Source organism: Coccomyxa subellipsoidea, assembly GCF_000258705.1.
Source record: "Coccomyxa subellipsoidea C-169, whole genome shotgun sequence".
Lineage (NCBI taxonomy): Eukaryota > Viridiplantae > Chlorophyta > Trebouxiophyceae > Coccomyxaceae > Coccomyxa > Coccomyxa subellipsoidea.
This window is the reverse complement of record NW_005178032.1, coordinates 1,740,939-1,760,880: the sequence shown is the minus strand read 5'-3', so window position 1 is coordinate 1,760,880 and position 19,942 is coordinate 1,740,939. Positions and strand designations below refer to the sequence as shown.

The 19,942-nt window shown below is 49.1% G+C and overlaps 3 protein-coding genes across 3 annotated transcripts; all 3 read left to right on the top strand.

Annotated features, from left to right (window-relative positions):
• Window positions 1-132: 132 nt before the first annotated feature.
• Window positions 133-4,767, top strand: COCSUDRAFT_56494 (WD40 repeat-like protein; the record flags this gene model as incomplete). Its single annotated transcript, XM_005646549.1, has 8 exons — window positions 133-151; window positions 442-541; window positions 1,314-1,467; window positions 2,334-2,435; window positions 2,916-3,051; window positions 3,522-3,629; window positions 4,041-4,171; window positions 4,585-4,767. 8 exons carry the CDS (start codon window positions 133-135, stop codon window positions 4,765-4,767), a joined length of 933 nt encoding a protein of 310 aa, XP_005646606.1.
• Window positions 4,768-5,717: 950 nt separating this feature from the next.
• On the top strand, window positions 5,718-7,725 carry COCSUDRAFT_53949 (hypothetical protein). The gene is made up of 3 exons (XM_005646548.1): window positions 5,718-6,019; window positions 6,104-6,184; window positions 6,805-7,725. Exons 1-3 carry the CDS (start codon window positions 5,918-5,920, stop codon window positions 6,976-6,978), a joined length of 357 nt encoding a protein of 118 aa, XP_005646605.1. The 5' UTR covers window positions 5,718-5,917; the 3' UTR covers window positions 6,979-7,725.
• Window positions 7,726-11,889: 4,164 nt separating this feature from the next.
• Window positions 11,890-12,801, top strand: COCSUDRAFT_33628 (hypothetical protein). The gene has a single exon (XM_005646547.1). It carries the CDS (start codon window positions 12,348-12,350, stop codon window positions 12,549-12,551), a length of 204 nt encoding a protein of 67 aa, XP_005646604.1. The 5' UTR covers window positions 11,890-12,347; the 3' UTR covers window positions 12,552-12,801.
• The last annotated feature ends 7,141 nt before the right edge of the window (window positions 12,802-19,942 follow it).

The window sequence follows — 19,942 nt, the reverse complement described above, 5'->3', positions numbered from 1 at the left end:
AGAACTGGCTTGTAACTTGGCCACGCTCGCTGCCAGCATGCACACCCTGATAACGCTCCACAAGCTTTCAACGAGAAGTATTGTATGTTGCACACATTGCATAAAATTGCGAGGCAGCCCTTTCTCCCTCACATGGCGCTCTCATCGCCTTGTATGTGTTCACTCATATGTGCTTCATTGACAAGAAGCAATGAGCATGAAGTTTTTTGTCTTGGGGGATGACATGTGCAGATCTCAAAGATGGCAGCTTTGTTCCAAAGGCAAACGAATTCAATGTGGGTGCAATTCCAATTGGCTGAAGATTGACAGGGGGTCCTGACAGGGCTAAGGCTGGATGCGAATGACATGTGCAGATATCAAAGATGGCAGCCTTTGTCCCTTGGGTAAAGCCTCGATGCATGCAATTCCAACCGGCTGAGTTACAGATACTCTGCCTGACAGGGCTGAAGCTGGATGCGGCTGCCCCCGATGTGCTGCTGTCGAGCTCTCTGGACGGCACTGTTCGTGGATGGGACCTGCGTAGCGGCCAGCAGATCCAACAGTGCGCTACCTGCTGTTCCAATCTCCCTGAGGCTATTTAGCCAGACAGTAGGATCCCCGAGGTCTAGCATCTGTCATGCAAAGGGAAGACACTCCACGCAAGATGCACACGCGCATTCCTTCATTCGCTCATTCACAGGGGTGCCAGCCCTGTATTGGGCTAGGTGATGTTTGAGGCTGGCATGGCAGTGTGCACTGTGCTGGGCAGTTTTGCTCAGGTTAGGCCAGAAGCAATAATCTTCTGTCTCTTTACTCTGCTGGCAGCTGTGAAGGTGGCGACAGTGTGCATGAGCAGTACTCCTGATGACAAGTCTCTTTCACCGTCACAGCTGGCAGCAGGATAGTCAGGGCGTCTGCCAGAGGAAAGTGTGTCGTCGCATCGATGCGATATCGCAGGATGCAATTATGCGCTGACATAGTGCCAGATGCAGATTGTCAAGTGAAGTGTTGATAGGCTGGCGGCGCACCCTGCTTGAGGCACGCATTGTAGAATCTTCGAATCGCCAAAGCGCCTTTTTGGGTGATTTTTGCTCGAGCCAGCAGCTGCTGTGTGCAGGCTTGCAACAGGGAAGGGAATGGGCATGAACTTGTATCAAGGGCCAGCAACTGAAACAGACTCAATGCGCAGACACTGAACAGTTCAGCCCAGCGCTGTTGGATGCAGATCTGCTGCATGGGAAACATTTGAGCTGAACTCCTCCCCAAGCCCCAGCCACTTGAGCAGAGCAGATGCATGAACACTGAAGTCTCAACCCAGTAGCTGCTGTGCGCAGGTTTGCGGCGGGGAAGGGAATGGGTTTGAACGCGCTCGCAGTCTCTGGTGACACGCTGGCGGCCGGGTCGGACGGGTGTGTGTACTTCTGGGACCGGCGATCACATGAGCAGTTGGCCTGCTTCGATGACACGCACCCAGAGGCGGTCACGCAGGTGACTCACTGAGGCTGGTGCCTTGACGTTATTCTTCACCCACTTTAGCTTCGGGTTTAGGGAATATGGATTTAGGATTTAGGGGTTTAGGGGAGGATAGTAATAATGTTTCACGGGAAATGCAATGGTGGTTTTAGGGTTTAGGGTCGATGAAGGGTCGATAATTCTATAAGACACAAAGTGGGTGAACTTCAATGTAAGACGGCTGGTGTATGTGCACAATGTGAGAAGAACAGGAATACTGAGGAGTCCTTATATAAGGACCAAGAGAGAAGCACCAGGACGTGTATTTGGACCCATGGCGACCAATTGTCACGTAATACTGCTTTCTAGTCGCAACCAAACTGTGGTTTGACCTTTCCTGATGACTTAGGACCCCCTGACTAGGGGGTGGGTGTTAGCGTAGGTCTCCATTGTTGCCATCAGAATATGAGTCACCCTCATGCATGCATGCGAGGTGCAAAGACTTGCGGTGTAGCCTCTTCTCCTTGCTTAAAAAAGCACAGCGAAGGGTTAGGTTGGTTTTGGTGGTGAATAGAGCTGCAGAGCATCAAGCTCAGCAGAATGGAAGAGCGTCGAAGCTCAGAGGCCATGCTGCACATTCCTCGCAGATTTATCAGATTGAAATGCGCACTCAAGCTGTGAAAGTATCAGTCTTAGTTGTGCTTTTCCTGCAGAGGCAAAGTGCGTCTGGAGACAAGCTGCAGTTCAAGGCTGCCAAATCCGACCCCTTCTTGAATTCGTGATATACAAGCATGCCTCAATCAATCGTGGGCACTATTTCTATTATTTTTACCGCCCCCACCAGCTGGAGATGTAACACTAGTATGTGCAGATTCACTCAGGCATTTGTTAATTTCTTGCAGGTGCTGTACCATCAGCAGAACTTCATCAGTGGGTCCATGGACGGACTCATTAATGTGGCAGACTTTAGCGATGTTGGCCTGAACGAAGATGACAGCTTCAAGGTGACTCACCATGCCACATCAGCAGTGACTCACTGTGCCACATCGGCAGTGTTGATGAGAACAGTTGTTGGGGCTGAGGAGACATAAATTTGCCCTTCTTTGAGGTAATGAAGGAAGACCAAATCATGCTGAGTATCAGTGCATTCACAGAACTGACCTTGCTTCTCACCATGGCAAACGCCTCCAATAAGCTCTTCTACGCGCAACCCTCTGTCCGTCTGCCAAGATTTGGCTGATAACCCATATCCCTGAGGAATTCCAATGATATGACACTATTTCCAGTATATGTGACCTCTTCCTGGGCAAATGGGCAATGCAATGCAGCTTCATGGCATTGATCACATAAGCAGACAGTCTGAGCTGTCTTCCTGGCTTGCGTAGGAACTGATCGATGCCTATTACAAAAGGGGGGAGCCCCTTGCTTGCACAAAAGAGTCTCTTCTGAGCACAGGCCAACAGTGCATGCTCTGTTTTGTGCAGGCCGCGTTGAACCTGGACGCATCTGTCAGCCGCCTGGGATTCTATGGGGAGCAGCAGGAGCACCTCTGGTGTCTGAGTCACACAGACACACTGCACCTTTGGGACTGGCAAACCGCCTGCGACGAGGAGGCTGAAGGTAGTTTAAATGCTTCCATTCCCTCCATCGACGCTCCTGCTACCTTGTTCTTTGTTTGTCCTGCAGATGTGCTCCTGTGGAATATGAAGGGCATTTTGTGCAGTGTCTTGCATGCATGCGGGTTGTTCTGTTCTGCCCTGCCAAAGTGAGATGCTCTGCTTGCTGAAATGCGCCTGACTCCTGTAGACCTGCTATGCTTGCCAGAGTTCATTTCCCTTTGCCTTGGCATCACGTGGGGACTCTAGTTCAACTAAATCAATTCGCTTCTGCCGCGCTTTGTACAACTCGATCTCGGCTCCGCCTTAGCGTTTGAATCGAAATTTCCTTCCCATTTATTTATTTATTCCCCTGGGCATCACATCAGCACAGAGTAGTTCCACCAAGCATTGTGTCCTATCTTTGAAGGAACCATGAAAAGGACAAGTTTTGAAAAGGGACTTATTGGAACTTGTCTGTCCGGTGATGTGCAGGGGGAGAGGGCTCACTGGCGGATGTAATGGACGTGAAAGAGCAAGTGTCAGAGGGGCAAAGCAGTCTGCCATCAGTCGACTACCTGGTTGGCTGCAGCTACAGCCTGGGTGCGTCCTCTGTCTTCTTCTGATGATGAACACAGTCTTGTAAATTTACTTATTGCAAAGTTTTCCTGCCAAGAGGCATGGTGCATTGTTTGTCTGAATTTACAAAAACTGCTTACACTAGTACCTGCTTTTCTGAATAGCCAGAGATGTCTGAACGTGTCTGAAGGGGACTTGGGAACAGAATTGATGTAGAGGCAACAGGAGGAACTCCTCATTGCAAGTCTTTAGTGCAAGCTTGGCACATAGACTGTCCATGCAGCAGCAGAAACATGTCACAGTTGTCTGAGCTTGCAACGCATTGCGCAAGAGACCTGTTAAAGACCTTTCAAAGACCGTTATTGACCTTTCACAGACCTTTTGAAGGGCTTTTCAGGTAGCTCTATCCCCTGAAGAAGCCTTGAATATGTGCAGGCGCGTTGTCTATAGCAGCAGGCAGCAGCTGTGGCAGCGTGGGCATTTTTGATGTGTCTGTGCCCAGCCGCTCTGGAGAGGACTGCTCCTTCTCTGGGTGCAGGATGCTGCTCAAGGGCGGGCACTCAGATGTGCGCAATACTCCTCTTCTTATTTTAAAGAAAGACAGACATTGCATCATATTTTTATTTCAGGAGAGTTACGAAGTCTGATGTGCGCGCTGAGATCTGCGCAAAGCATTGTTTCTCAATGAAGAATGCATTCCAGTTTAGAGAAAGAAATGCAAACTCTGCCGTGGCTGTTTCCCAGGAGAGCCGGGCACCATTCTAGCATCTTTTGTGCCCGCGTGCTTCCTTCCTGCAGGAGATGGCATGCTGTAGTGTGCTGTGCGTGAAATTTGCTTACATGCATATTTGAGTAGCACTTCTGTTGCACTTGCTGAATGTCAATTTACGTCCCCTTGGACTCTCAAGCAACGGCACGGTTTGCCTGCCGCTGATTATAGTTCATCCCCGGTTGAGTTTATCTTACGCTGCATGCGCAGGTGGTCCGGTCAGCTCTGTGGCCATCAGAGCGCAGCCCGGTGTTTTTCACGGCCGGTGAAGATGCGCGTATCTGTGCATGGTCCACTGTGGCCGGATTAGAGGACGGTGCCGGCAAAAGAAGCCTGGGTGATGCTGGCGAATCACAGCCTCAGAAGAAGAGGAAAAAGCAGAAGGGAACCTAGCATCCTGTAGTGCACTGGGCAAGTGTATGCAACAGTTTTGCTAGTATCCTAGAGGAACAATAACGCTGTGTATCATGCCTTGGATGATTCAATATGGGGCTCTCAGAACAGGGCTGCGGGGGAGTCACTGCCTCAGAAGAAGTGGAAGAAGCAGAAGGGAAGCAAGGTACGTCCTGCAGACTCTGTCTGTCGGACAAGCTGCAGTCAAAGGATGCCACAATCCTACCCCCTGTTGGACTCGCCAGATCCAAGCAAGACCTAATCAAGCGTGGGCAGGGAACACGGAGCACGTGCTCAGTGTTTTTTTTTGTCTTTACACCGCCCCCTGCCAGCCGGGGCTTATGCATATATTGACATCGTTTGATGTTGATGCACCCATATGACCAAGGTAGTAAGTCTAGGAGGACTCCTAGAGTTACTCCCCCTGAAACGAATTTGTCATGACTGATCACTGTGGCAGACACCGCTGGCATGCCTCTGGATGCGACATGAGTCAATCACTAGTGATGGCGCAAGCCTTGGTGCCTACGGGCCGTATATACTACTAGTAGTACTGATCAGGCGCTGTATCGATAATTGCAATTGCAGTATTCAGTGCCCCATCCGATGCATCCGCAAGTCGCGGCATTTGAGGTAAAAGCTCTGTAGGCTCGAAGAATCCGGTATATAAATTCTCATCATGCTAGCAGCTCTGCTGGACTTTCAGCTGGAGTCACTGATTACCCCGGTGGCCCCGGCCCACATTGCCAGCACATCTCCCACCATGCCGTGACCTTGCATGTCAGGCTGACATCCAGAACGCTGCCTTACGTCATTGGCAATCAAAAGCGAGATTTTACGAAAGGATCCAAGCAGGTTCTGGCATGCATGCTGACAATTTAGTCATTGTTGCGCAACATGAGTGACACGACAATGGTCAAACAATTCTCTATGTGCATGAAGTCCTGAACAAGATAAGCGCAATTGTGCTACAGGGACATCCGCTCACTACAATTGTGCTCAGTCGCATTGATCCGAGTCCACTCGCTGCTGTGCTGCAGAGTTGGGATTGCACAAATCGTTGCATGGTGTCTTCGAAGGAAGTGAGAAGCAGTGCTAGAATTAATATCTGATAACATCCAAAGTTGTCCCATCGTTGCAAAATAATCAGATGCCTCTCACTGTGCGCGATGGAGCCCTCCTTGCTGCCGGGATGTGGTTTGCTGGAGCTAGCACTTTCTTCTACCGAAGGAAACAGACTTTGCCGTTTAAGGTGCACAGACTATTTCAGTGCTCAATGCTGTGTCGCCTTGCGTTGTGACGTCTGCTAGTACTGACGCTGGAGTGTTGGGACCAGGTGGCTTACTTCCTCTCATGGCCCACCCTTGGGAGTGCTGTCATCCTGGTGATGACGCCAAGTGAAGACAAGATGAAGAAGGTGCGACTTTCACGACGCACTTCCCACAGTCCTGGCAGAGCTGGTGCTGTCTTCTCCTAAGAAGGGGCTGCACTGGTATTGCCAGCTGTGTGCTGTCATGAGCTGCTTGCACAGCAAAGAACGGCTGCAAAAGCGAAGCGGCTCTGTGCGCAACCGAAATTTGGGATTTCTTTACTCCAAGCAAGCAAGGGCTGCGCTGATAGTCAGCATGTTTTGCGCATGCCGTGCCATCTGACTTGCCTGCTTACCTGCATCAGTCATAGGCAGCTCCAGAAGTCTTGTCATGCTCAGTGCCTTGGCTATTCGTCTCAGAATGCTCTAGAATTATGCTACAAGTCAGCTGCTCACTATGCTCTCTGTAGTTCCTTTATATGGTTTATGAGGATGACGCATCATATTAGCACTTGCTGAGCTGCGCAGTCTTATGCATGCGCGTCATGCTCCTAGAGACACACTGTTCCGTGGCATTCTCCTTTAGGATGATTGAGAGCCTGGCAATTGTTGAGCTGCGCAGTGTCATGCATGTGCATCATGCTCTCCTGAACACCTGCCCCTGCATTGTTTGTAAGGAGAATGCAAGCTGATTGATTGCTGAGCTCTGCAGTGTCATGCATGCGCAGGAGCTGGCCAAGACTGGCACGGCTGACAGCGCGCGGGTGGAGGAGATCCGGCAGCTGACTCAGCTTCAGCTGGACAAGATCAAGCAGGCAGCTGCGCAGGGGAAGCTGCCGGGCAGCAGCACTCAGAGCTGGCAGCAGGCGGTGGATGCTGTGCGCAGTGATGAGTCGCGATGATGTCACAGCTTAAGTCTTGGTTTGTAAACTGCCAGCAGAGCAGGGCTGTGCCAGCAGAGCGCGAACCATAGGACCTCGCACGAGCATCCAAGATTGTGATTGCTCTGGGAGCACTTGATGCAGATATGATCTGCTGGAAACAAGTAGGACTTTTGCTGGTGCTGGCAGCAGGTTGGAAATAAGGCAATCAAAGACCGTACTAAGATGACTGAAAAGCTCTTGCATCTGGTGGCCTTGCGCATGCTATCTGAGTACTGCCACATTCATAAGCTTCAGAGGCATTTGGCATTGCACAGCCGATGCCGCAGCCGAAGCTTGATTTTTAGATTGGGGAATGATGGCTGTGCGCAGATGGGTTGTACATGCTTGATGCCATGTGCATGAGATGGTCTGACCGGGTGTCACCCCGAGGCAATAAATAAGGCACCTCTACGGTATACTTAGTAAGGGGATTGATGGCTTGGAATCAGTGAGATCAAGTGCAGCGTGCTGGCCCCAACAGCGGGCTTTGCTGGGCCAAAGCTTTGGAATCTGAATGGGTCCCATATGTCAGTGGAATGCTTTCCACACAGTCTGCGCGAAGGCTTTCAACTGGCTTAAAAGAGCTTCTTGCAATTGTTTGAAGCCTTGCAGGCATACTCCAGCCTGGGAGCCAAAATCTACCGCAACTGTACACAAGATCATAAAAACAGGTCTGGAATAGTAAATTATATTAGTAAACTAATAGGATTTATTAATGGCTTCCACTATATATATTGGCTTCCATCAGCCTCCTCAGTGAGCTCGCTACATGCATGTTGCCCTTGGACATTGCACACTGCCAGCAATCAGACTATGAGGACTGGCGTGGTACAAAGGACATACATAGGACGGAATCTGATCAGGCTGCCAGTAAAGCGCTTTACTGCTAGCCATGGCGACTGCTGCGGCCCGTGACAGCGGCTGGCTGGCTAGCTAGTTGGCTGATCAGCCAAAACTAATTGCGGCGCGCCCTGAATGTGTGAGATCTTTCCATTGCTATGGTGACATTTGAACTGCAATTTTTCAGCCATTGAACGTGAATGATCCTCCTTTCCAGTGTGTCAATGTCCCGCCTGAGAGGCTGGCCTCCGGTTTCCTAAGTTGGCTTCAGACAAAATTGGCGCGTTGGGGTCCGGCGTGTGACTCACTATGACTTACGGATGAACAGGAGCCCAACTCTAAATTGTAAACTGTGCTTTGCAGAGCAATCTTGTCACGTTGAGGGAACGGCGAAGTCCTTCTTGAGGAGCCCTGCCTCTGCCACAGCGCACCATTTGGTGTGACACAGACCGGACAGTGAGCGCGGGTGCTCATGGCTTGCAGCCACCCTGTCCGTCTGCAGCTCCTGCTATTTTGTGCCATATGCATTGGTAAGCTTCTGTTTATCTTCAGCGCAGCCCGTTCCACGTTATCCTACATCCTCGCGCTAGCTTGCCTATGAGTCATATTTGGTGGATGGCAGTTCGTTACAGGAAACGTTGTCAGTGCACCCGGAGTAAGGCTTACAGTGCATGCTTCATTGTCTGGGTGGCTTTAGACGTAAGAAAAGTTCTTGGAGGCCTGTTACTGGCTGTTGCAGCAAGTCCTTCTCGCCCAAACTGAGGTCTTGTGTGTTTCCACTTGCAGGAATCCAGAGTTGCGCTAAAGTGAGTATTCAAGGACCTCCGGAACTATGTTCGTGTTTTGATACTGACCTTTGTAATTTCGTGGCTATGGTTCCAAAGAACCTCCTTCCTTGACGGTGTTGTTGTGTCTGGAACCTTGTTGGACAGTGTCTATCAAGAATGACAACATTGCAATTCACATGTCTTCCACTTACTTACCAGCTATCCCTGCCTTTTGGGAGCGCTTAATTCTAACAGGGTGAGTGAGGCTGCCGAAAGGACAAAATTGAGATTCACGTTGTACCTGACTCACTTTGTGGCCTTCCCTCTGGCTGAAGGGCACCAAGCTGGATTTAGTCACAGCTGGCAAAGAAGCCGTGAAAACCGTCGTCAACGAGACGTTGCCCCAAGGCCTTCTGGATGTAATCGCTCCGGTGGATGAGAAGCTGAAGGCCATGGTCAATGAGACATATGCTGCATTTGAAGGTAGGATGGGAGCGCCACGCTTGATCTCTCTTTTGTTTCTTGGCACAGCCTATTTTATTCTGTAAAGATTTCTGGTTGGTGTGTGTAGGCAAAAAGAAGCTCGACTTGAAGCTGAAGCTCAACAAGCTCAAGCCTCAAGCTACCCCTACGCCGATGGTCACACTCCCACCACCAACCAATATTTCAGGTGATTCACAACCTTTGTTCTCCATGAAAAAAAATTACTTTGAGCTTTGATGGCGTCAAAAGCTTGCCAGTCGATCACCGTGAGTCGACATGACGCCACTTGAAGCCTTGGTACTATTGTCGGACTCGATCGATGTCATATTGTACGCAACATAACCTTACGGACAAAACTAAACAAATACTATTCAACTCGCATTCAACGAGCTGTCACAGAATTGTTGAGTGCAGTGCATATTAGCTGCCTCCTAGGACATCTCACTCTTGATTGAACAAGTGCAGTCTGGGTTCAAGGTTATGTTCATGGCTTTGAGCGCTCTTTACTTGCTACTTTTAACACTAGCAATTAGTTGCTCAACCAAAATGATTATATCATATAGATTGCATTTGTATATGATGTGATGATAAAGGGTTTTTTGGTGCTTCCAGTTACCACCAGCCTGGCCGGTAGCACGCCACCTCCAGCAACTCCCTCACGTAAGCCACTTCCTTCTATAGGAACTTAGTTTTGCATGGCAAATCCAACTCGAGGTCTAGGTCCAGGTCCAACTTGAAGTTCACATCTTGATAGGTTTTCATATGTATACAGTCTCACACAAATTCGATGATAGCAGTGGCTCATAATAGTGCATAAAGCCAGGCATAGTAGGACAACAATGGAACCCATGAATAAATTCACAAATCACTGAGATGCATCAGCATACTATGGTATAGTATGGTGCCCTTGGATTCAAGGAGTGTCACACTCTAGGTGATGTGATTGAGTCAAACCTATCCCTTCATGCATGCAAAGTATGTGCTATCTGCTGAATATGAGACAACTTTCAGATAGGGGCATTATGCTGACACTTTTGTGCCTTGCAGTGCCAAGCAGTACTACACCTGACATACCAGCCTCCACACCGGCCCCCGCTAGTAGTAGTACTCCAGGTGGGTCATCCGCGTCTACTGGTTGTATTGTTAGGCTAAACATATTTCGTCATGCGAAATACTAAGTGACTCCTAATTATTTAATCCAAAACCGTGTGTCTGACAGTGTGTCTCACTCTGAGTCACATCATGTATGATACTCACTCGCTCTCACGCAATATCCAAATCATATTTAGTAGGCTCGAATATAGAAAGTGGAAGTACTACAATTTCAGTAGTTGATGCAACGTTGTCACAACATGCCATGATGTGTATACAACGTACGGTACAGTACAGCGTAGTACGCCGCTCACTGTATCCTCTCATTCGTAGCACTCTCATCAAGGAGTCCCTTTGGGTTCACCCACCAGATCCACTACAAACACAACATCTTTCCTTAACATTACTCCAGAGGATCTCAAACGCTATAAGATGTTCTCATCCACATCCATGCCCTGGGGTTGTGAGGGTTAAGGGTTAAGAGTAGGGCTAAAATAAATCATAGATCCTAAGATGCCTCTGGTTGTGTGCAGTTCCCACCTGCTATGACGTCCTGGGCCCCAACCTCTGCAACGGCGCTCGAGCCGGCTCAGGCCCTACCAACACGAGTGTTGATTTGTGCACTAACCCCCTCACATGCGCGTGCGCGTCAACAAGTGTGGACACTGTCTGCACTGGAAAAAACGGCCTTTGCTTTAGCACACCTTCCAACTATTTCCAATGCGGTGGGTCCTCCTTCAAATCATATTTTTTATCAAGATATTATCAAATGCTTTTCCTGCCAAGGGCAAGGTGCGTGCTCAACATATTACACCTCAATCCTAGGATGTTGAAGGCAGCGCATGTAAATACATGGGATACTTGTTTCGGCATTGCAAAAACTTTTATTGAACATCATCAGCTGATGAAGTCATGACATCCTTTAAATGTACTAGCTCAGCTAAGGCTTACATGGATCATGTGCCACAGTTAGTGACATATCAATAGCGATTCAGAATCCTTGAAAGTAGTTCAATTAAAACAGGAACCTTGGTTTGTCATCATCCAGCCTTTAGGCTGCACCGTGTGACACAGGCACTACTAGCAGTCCTTTGCAACTACTTTGCTATCTTGCATGGCACAAATGTTTTCCCTTGTTGGCAGTTGACGATTGGCAAGATTAATCTGGTGTGGGCTCTTATGCAGGTCTGTACCAAGATTGCGCAGCTGCCCCCATAAATCTGGGATTTGAGGAGCTTACCGGGACGATCGTTGGAAACCCTTTCACCTATGACGGCTTGTCTTTCTCAGCCACCAACTCAGTCACAGGTGCATCATTTCAGATAGTTACCCCGAGCACCGAGACGTTTGCAGAGATTCAGTCCGGGGCGGCAGCTCTTGAGGGCGCCTATCAACCGGCGCGTGATGGGCAGGCAACCCAGCTGACCTTGGTGGCTACTGACGGCAACATTCTGACCGGCGGCGCATACGTGGCCGTATCTGCCTACATCAATGGCGAAAATAATAACGGCCAGAGTCTCTCTATTTCCGCGACTGGAGTGCTGGCCACCGCGCCACAACTCACTTGCCAGAGCAACAGCTTCCCTCTCAACACCCCTGTTGGTGCCCCCAGCGGCAGCCCCGCCAAAGTGTTCTTTGCCGACCAGGGCAATTCTTGCATTGTGGACACGCTGACCCTGCTCGCAACCGCCAGCAATTCGGGAACTATCGGGGGGGGAAACAGAATTTCCCTCGATGATTTTGTGGTGTGCAAGGCAAACAGTGCGAGCGCGCTCCAGGGAGCCCTGCCTACGTAGACATTTTGTCAGCCAGACATAATTTGTCACACCGAGACCCATCTGTAGTTGCCTCAATTACTCGCTAGACTCGCTCTGGGTCATCACGTGCTGGACTCAGCACTGCAGCATCAACACACAGGCTTTCTCTCTTTCCCTTGGAACCATGGGGTTCAAAGGATGATGGCATGTACACTACCGGGGGTGTCATGGTGACGCCATAAATTGACCCGAGTCGTGACTAGCGGTTCTTGTGGGCGGCAAGTCTTGCATCGCAATTGGCTCTCACAATTGGCCGCAAATGTACTGTCAAACTTGAAAGGCTGGTTGAAGGGCCTCGTTGGACGAGCTTGCCAGGACTTCAATGAAGTTGTGTCCTGTTTGTGAGTCAATGAAACAATCGTGGACTCCACCGTCCGGGGCGGTATACAGTGTGCGAGGACCTTGGGCGATTGAAAATTGCATGCAGTGGATTGGGTTCAATCCGAGTGATGAGTACTACTCCTACTGTAGTATATCATATATAGTATTACATAATAGTATTACACTGCAATTGGCAATTGCATCATTGCCGCAAAGTGCGGCGCCGGCATGAATGCCTTTTGTAGGTTTGCAAATATGGTAAAAAAATGCCATTTGAGGTTGTACTGCAATGATTTGCTATATATCAATTTGCAAGCAAGTTACAATTGTAGCCGGGCTCCGAGCCGGGCTACGAGTCGTGCCGCACAATTGGCGGCCATACTATTAATTCACCATGTGAGGAGTGATCTTAATAATATAAGATTAATATAGGATATGTTTTACCTATATATTAAACCTTTTTTTTTTAATTTAAAGTATATAGCCTTGACATGCAGTACGTATATACATATACTATAGTACCAGTATGTTGAGCTTGTCTGCAAACGTACGATGCCGCTTTCAATGCAGGTTGCGGTAGTACCTTGTGCCAGGCTCAGCCATTGACATTCACAAGTTTTTGCCAGTGGCCCGGAAGTCGACTACACAGTGCTGTCTTGCAGACGAAGACCTGTCACTCTGCAGGGTCAGGCATCTTCTGTTACCTGAACCAATTGTCAAGACCGACCGATTTGTGAACATGCCCATCAGCATGGATTGGTAGATGTGATGATGATAGCTGATTTGGACCCACGGCCAGTCTACGTGCATTCTATGTATTGTGGTATTCAATGCATGTCTTGGCTCAGCGGGAGCTGTACAGTTGGCAGGTGCCTGACCCTCGTCGCTCCCATACGGGAGCTTTGTTCAACTCAAAGACCCCTGATCTCTAAATCCTGGTGTTCTTTCCCTAAACTGTATTAAACAATTCCCCATAGCTTCCTTATCAGTCCACTTAGAGAAGTCTTTGGGAACCTTTTGCGAAAGATGTTGTCTTCATAGTGTGACTTATTTGTCGACCCCTTCAGCAGTTACAACAGACAATCGTGCGCCCTCCTTCCCGCTCTCCTCCTCCCATGCAACTCAACATAGGCACTTGGAATTCTGAGGGTCTCGATACGGAATTAAGCAACATGAGATTGGGGGTGCACCGCTTGCGAAGGGCTTGCATGTTCCAGCAGCGGGGGAAGAATTTTCATAAGCATGTATCCTCGCGTTTTGATGTTTCTGGCTTTCGCTGATTTGCTCGGCCTCGTACTGGCCGGTCCAAAAGAGGTGTTGGATTTTTTGTTGCGCATGCTATGATCCCAGAGATTGAGGTTTTTGAATCTGCTTCTCACCTTGAGAGTGCCTGGCTTTGCGTGAGAGGGCAGAGAGGTCAAAGAGACCCCTTCTTGGGTTGTGTCTACATGACACCTCCTGCTGCACGGGTGAAAGAGAAACATTTATGACGCTTTGTTGGCTGATATTGCAGGCTTTCTGAGAAGGGGGCAAGCGATTGTCCTCATGAACTTTAATGCTCGAGTTGGTTGGGCCACTGAGTGTGGACATTGTCTGCACTGGAACAAACGGGCTTTGCTTCAGCACACCTTCCGATTTACTCCCAATGCGGTGCGCCTTCCTTCGAAGGAACTGAATTCAAGGAACTGAAGGCTTCAAATCATATATTTATTATTGTTATTGAAATTTTTTTGTCGACTTTGTATTGAAGTTATCAGCTGGTGAAGTCATGCCATCCTTAAATTTACTATCTTACAAGAATCATGTGACATATCAATAGTGATTCAGAATTCCTGAAAGTAGTTCACTTAAATTGGACTTGATTTGGCATTATTTAACCTAAAGCTTGCACACAAGCACTACTAGCATTCTTTTGCAGCTACTTCTGCAGATTCATGAATGGCAAGATTCATGAATGGCACAAATGTATTCTTTTGTTGGCAGTTGACAGTTGGCAGGGATTAATCCATTCATTTCTTTTGTGGGCTTTTATGCAGATCTGTAACAAGATTGCGCGGCCACCCCCAATAATTCGAGAATTCGAGGAGCTTATAAGTAATTACCGGGACTATTCAAAGCCCTTTCACCTATGACGGCTTGTCTTTCTTAGCCACCAACCAACCAGGCCTAGGTGCATCATTTCAAATAGTTACCCCGGTCACCAAGACGTTTGGAGAGATTCAGTCCGGGGCGGCAGCTCTTGAGGGCGACTATGAACCGGGGCCTTTCTAGCAGCCAACCCAGCTGACCTTGGTAGCTAGTAGCTGGCTGCTGGAAAATGTCCGGGTCAAAATGTTGCCGTCAGTAGTACTGACCGGCGGCGCATACGTGGCCGTCTCTGCCTACATAAATGCTCGCATGAATATCAACGGCCAGAGTCTCTCTATTACCGCAACTGGAGTGCTGGCCACCGCGCCACAACCCACTTGCCAGAGCAACAGCTTCCCCCTCAACACCCCTGTTGGTCCCCCCTCTGGCGGCATCCCCAGAGTGTTCTTTGCCGACCAGGGAAATCCTTGCATCGTGGACACGCTGGCCCTGCTCACAACAAGCTTCACAAACTCAGAGAGCACGGCGAAAACAAGAATTTCCCTCGATGATTTTGTGGTGTGTAAGGCAAACAGTGCAAGCGCGCTCCAAGGAGCCCTGCCTTCGTAGACATTTTGTCAGCCAGACATACATGTCACACCGAGACCCATCTGTGATTGCCTCAATTACTCGCTAGACTCGCTCTGGGTCATCGGGTGCTAGTGCCAGCACTGCAGCATTCACACACAGGATCATCCATCATGGATGATGGAGCAGGCTTTCTCCCTTTCCCCTAAAACCATGGGGTCCAAAGGGTGATGGCAGCTGTGCACCCAAGCAATGCCATGCCCAATGTGGGCGCATTCGCAAGAACAGTATTTCAAAGGGAAGTGCAGCAACGCTCATATGATACAGGCAAAGCAGCCGCTTACAAAGCCTAAGCCAGGAATGAAGCATGCTGGCGCATTCCACCATGCAGGCCGATTGCCTGTCTTGCTGGCTGCAAGTGAAATTCGCAGTGCTTCTATAGACCCCTTGGGCAGCTGAATCTTTGGCAGGCCAATCTCCATCGGTCTCATCTTGGCTCCTTGCTCAAGACAGAACATGCGTTGTCAAGCGTGCCAAGGCAGTGCTGCCAGCATTGTGGTCTCAATTTGGCCCAGTCTGGTCATGTTGAGCTATCTCTGTGCTTTGGGTGTGCCCAGACAATTTTAAAGAATAGACCGTTTCAGACATCAATCACACGTTCTTAAGATGTTCTGGCTTCAAGCCAAGTTGTCTTGGAAGGCGCTAGACGGGACTCCGGGCAGGGCATCATTCATCTCAGTAGGAAACGGGCCCCGCTGAATGCATTAGCTGCCGCTATCATCTCTGTTTGGGGGGCGTCGCCGTTCTGCGGCGGTATCAGAGACTCTAGCTGTATGGGTCTACTAGTAGTGGTTGTGGACATATTGTCTTGTGCAGGTTGAGATAGCCTTGTCTGGTCGAGCCTATACAAGCCGCTTCACAGATAAGGTAGTCATCCGTGACTGTATTGTCACATGCAGTGCATGTGATAGTCCTGGTGCTAGTCTAGTGGCTTGTAGTATCTCAGATTACATCTGTGATCTGTGACAGCCGGGGCTGGACGCCTGCACAGATCTGCATTCAGGTGGGGTTGCCCATTACAGCATGCATGCGCATATGCTAGTAGCAGTTACTAACATTGTAGTAGGTAGTACCGTATGTGCAAAAGGCAGAAGTCTTGCTTGTGCCATAGTATTCAATCACTAATTACTCATAAGATCACTTTGTGCATCGTGAGAGGCCCCCAACTCACTCAGTGAGAGTACCTTAAGCTCGAGACTGTCTTCACGTTCAATATCAAGCTCTTTAGCTGAATTTTTAAAAGACAACTTCAGGGTGATAGGGAAGGGGTCATTATAGTAATACTCTCAGGCAAGCAAATTTTTTTTCACGATTTATGAATAAGATGACACTTTCCAAGAGTTATTTCTGAAAGTGATTGAACTTTACTTAGGCCCTCAGACCCCGGGCACACAGCCACAACTGCATCGCAAACGCATCACATCTGATTCACAACAAGGTCACAACCGTTGTGTTAAACCCAGTTGTGAAGGAGGGCTGACCTTCACAACGGCTTCTGAATCCCTTCCAGGTGAATCACTTGAAATGTAACATAAGCTTCCAATACACGGCACGGCAGTTCACACTCAGACCATATACAATTCACTGCTAGCATGGATGTGAAGTCACAAGGAAGAGATTGAGAAATTTTCAGTCTTCACTGGTGAATCTTGCGTTTGTATTCAAACTCAGGACAGTGTTGTGATCATGATCGTTCATGGGGTATCCGTCCTCGTTGAAAGCAGGTTGCCTTTGACTCCGGATTCCACTCCAACTCACTTCAATTTTGAGCCAGGCCTGCAAGCTAGCTAGATATATAGAAGCTGGCTACCATGCAGGCTGCCCTAGGGGCCAGGTCGAGACATTAGTCATGCCATGCTTGGCCTCTGTCTTTTTCAAGCCTTAATCACGCTCCAGGCCCCCATCAAGGCGTGTATAGTTCATTTCATTAATGCATTTTCTCCGGCTATCTGATGTGCACAGCCTTGAGCGCTGATGTGGCAGATGCCATCCCCATGGCATGGTCAAGCTGCTCATGATACTCCTTCACCTGCACAGATAAAAGACACAGGCTCCCATGAAGTACCCAGTACTGACAGAGACAAGGATGGTCATGCATCTCATGCACAGGTCAGGCAGGCACGCCAGACACATGATCTTGAATGCAGCATTGAGGTACGGTGCACGCCATGTGCATACACTTGTTTGTGGCGACCAAACAGTAACACGACTCCCTGTGACAGATCTTGAAGTTGCCTGGCCTATGCATTAAAAGGAAGGCTGCGCTGTACAGACCCAACTGTCACGCAAGATATACGCATCGGCCGCCGGCTGGCGGGGGGCAATATGAATACTGAGCACCGTGCCCACGGTTGATTGGGTCTTGCTTTGCTTGGATCTGGGGAGTCCAACAAGGGGTAGGACTAATGACGGCCTTCAACTGCAGCTTGTCTGCAGGACGCACCTTGCTTCTTGGCAGGAAAGCGTGTAATAATAATAATAAAAGAATAATAATGATAATAATAAAATTGGCAATAGTAATAATAATGATGATGATGATGTTAATAATAATAATAATAATAATAATATACACATGCTAGTCTATCACGCTAGCAAAAGTCCCGCCACTCAGGATAGTTCAGACTCAATAAGGACTGAGAAGCGTTATTACTCACTGCTCGGCTGTGCAACACGTCAGTCATCAAAGGTGTGCAGGTGCGTCTTAAGTAGAGGCCACCGCTGAGCGCAAGTGGCGAAAGGGTAGGCCAGAGAAAGTGCAGGAAGGGTGAATGACTTGACCAATCCCTAATCAGAAACAGTGGATGACCAATCCACATCACTACTCAGGAAGGATGGATGACTGATTTAGTCACTAAATCACTAAGCGGGAAAGGCGGATTGCTCACCTGCGCGAGCAGCGACTGGTACTTGTCCATGACGACGTTGATCTGCGCGCGATGAGTTTCATGCAGCTCTGCGATGCTCTTGCGCAGCTGCCGCTCCTACGGTGAAATGCAGAACGACTTGTCAGCACAGAAAGTCACTATTAGTAAGACATAACACTGGCTTTTAGCTACTGAAGGGAAGGGATGCCCCTTGTCGCAGCATCCAAAAGCTGCTCCAAGGACCTAGGACTGTCGCTACTGCAGCAGTCTAAGGGAGTCCTCGTGGGGCCCTGTGGGGCCCTCAAAGCAGGAACTTGGGAACGCCTCTTAATCTCAAAAAGACCACAGCCCTTCATGTCAAGTGATGCCTCATTTGTAGCAGATCATGTACTTCCCCTAGGAAAATGGAGGAAACATACGGAGAGAAGAGACAGGGATCTTGGTCAAGATCCCTGCATGGGTGTGACTAAAATCCAGGGCTTCAACAAGAACAAGCACACAGCACGTGGAAGGCAGTCAGTGGGGGCAGCTGGTATCAACTCCTTCCCTGGACAGCGCAAGAAGCTAATGAACAGATCAACGCCAGTCTGTAAATATCCTCAGCAAGCTGGAGAGGGCTGCGTACGTGAGCGATGCTTTCCAGCAGCTTGGCATTAATGCCCCAATGGAAAGTGGGGGTATCTAAAAAACCTGGAGCTTTTCTTAATTAATCCCTAGACTAAAGGGGCGCGCACATGGGCGATGTTTTCGAGCAGCTTGGCGTTGTTGGCGGCGTTCTCTGCCTCGACGGCCTCCTTGTCTTTTTGCTGCTCTACTATCGCGCTCAGGGCAGCCTCCTTACGCAACTCCCACTGCACAGACAGGATCCAGGCACAGGTTTAATTTCAGCGGTTAGAAGAAGTCGTGCATTTGGTGCAGGATTACTTCTTGCAGACTTGCTCAGTATCCTGCTCAATCTCCTGCAGCCTGTGGGTATTCAAGCAACATTGCGGGCCTGCTGCCATGCATGCCAATGATCAGCATGCTTTCCATGCTCCAACCCTGTCTGAACCACTATGGAGTTGGCTGCAACACCGACGTGGCAGAATTGGTTCCTGCAAAAATGTGCAGCGAGCAGGATGTGCTTATATATTGCTCCTTCATGGTGTTATGAGCCCAGAAAGACCTTCCTGCTGGCTGAAAGCACCAGAGAGACAACTGCAGCAGGGTGTACAGGAAAGCAGACTGTTGGCGCGCTCTGTGCCCCCAAGATGCGCTCCAGCAATGTATTTAATCGCATGTATAAGTCCTGCTGAGCACCGTGCCCCATGGTTGATTGGGTCTTGCTTGATCTGGCAAGTCCAACAAGGGGTAGGAATCTGGCAGCCTTTACATGCAGCTTGTTTGCAGACGCACCTTGCCTTTGGCAGGAAAAGCCTGTAATAATAATAATAATAATAATAATAATAATAATAATAATAATAATAATAATAATAATAATAATAAGTCCTGCTTCACCACTTAAAAGAAGAGATAACCTGGTGCTGCAGGCGCTGCATGCGTTCCTGAAGGCTGCTCTGCTGTCGGCGCAGATGCTGCTGCTCGGCTGTCAGCTGCCCAGCCTCGTGCTTGGCGGCGCTTATTGCCTCCCGCAGCCCCTTCACCCGCCGTGAAACCTGCCCCACGAAAACCAAACAGTTTTGTGCATCGAATTGAATATTTGTGATGGAGGCCCTTGAGCATTGTATGGGTAAGGTTCTGAGATCTCGATTATTGCATGATCCCCATCCTGGTTGATAATCCATGAAGCTTGGGAGTGACTCAAGGCGGCAGCAGCCAAGCATGCTACAGAAAAGATTGGCTCGGCCACCACAAGGGCTTGGTGTGTCCTATGCCCACTGACAATATAAGAGCACTCCTACACCTTGTTGCTTCAGGGGAATCTACACCCCGTGTTGTTCCAGATTCCCCTAATTGCTTCACAGGAAGCAGTCAAATGCTCTCACGCTTGTCTGCAGTGAAGGCAAGGGACGCTGGCAACTAGCATGTTGTTTTTTGGCCCATG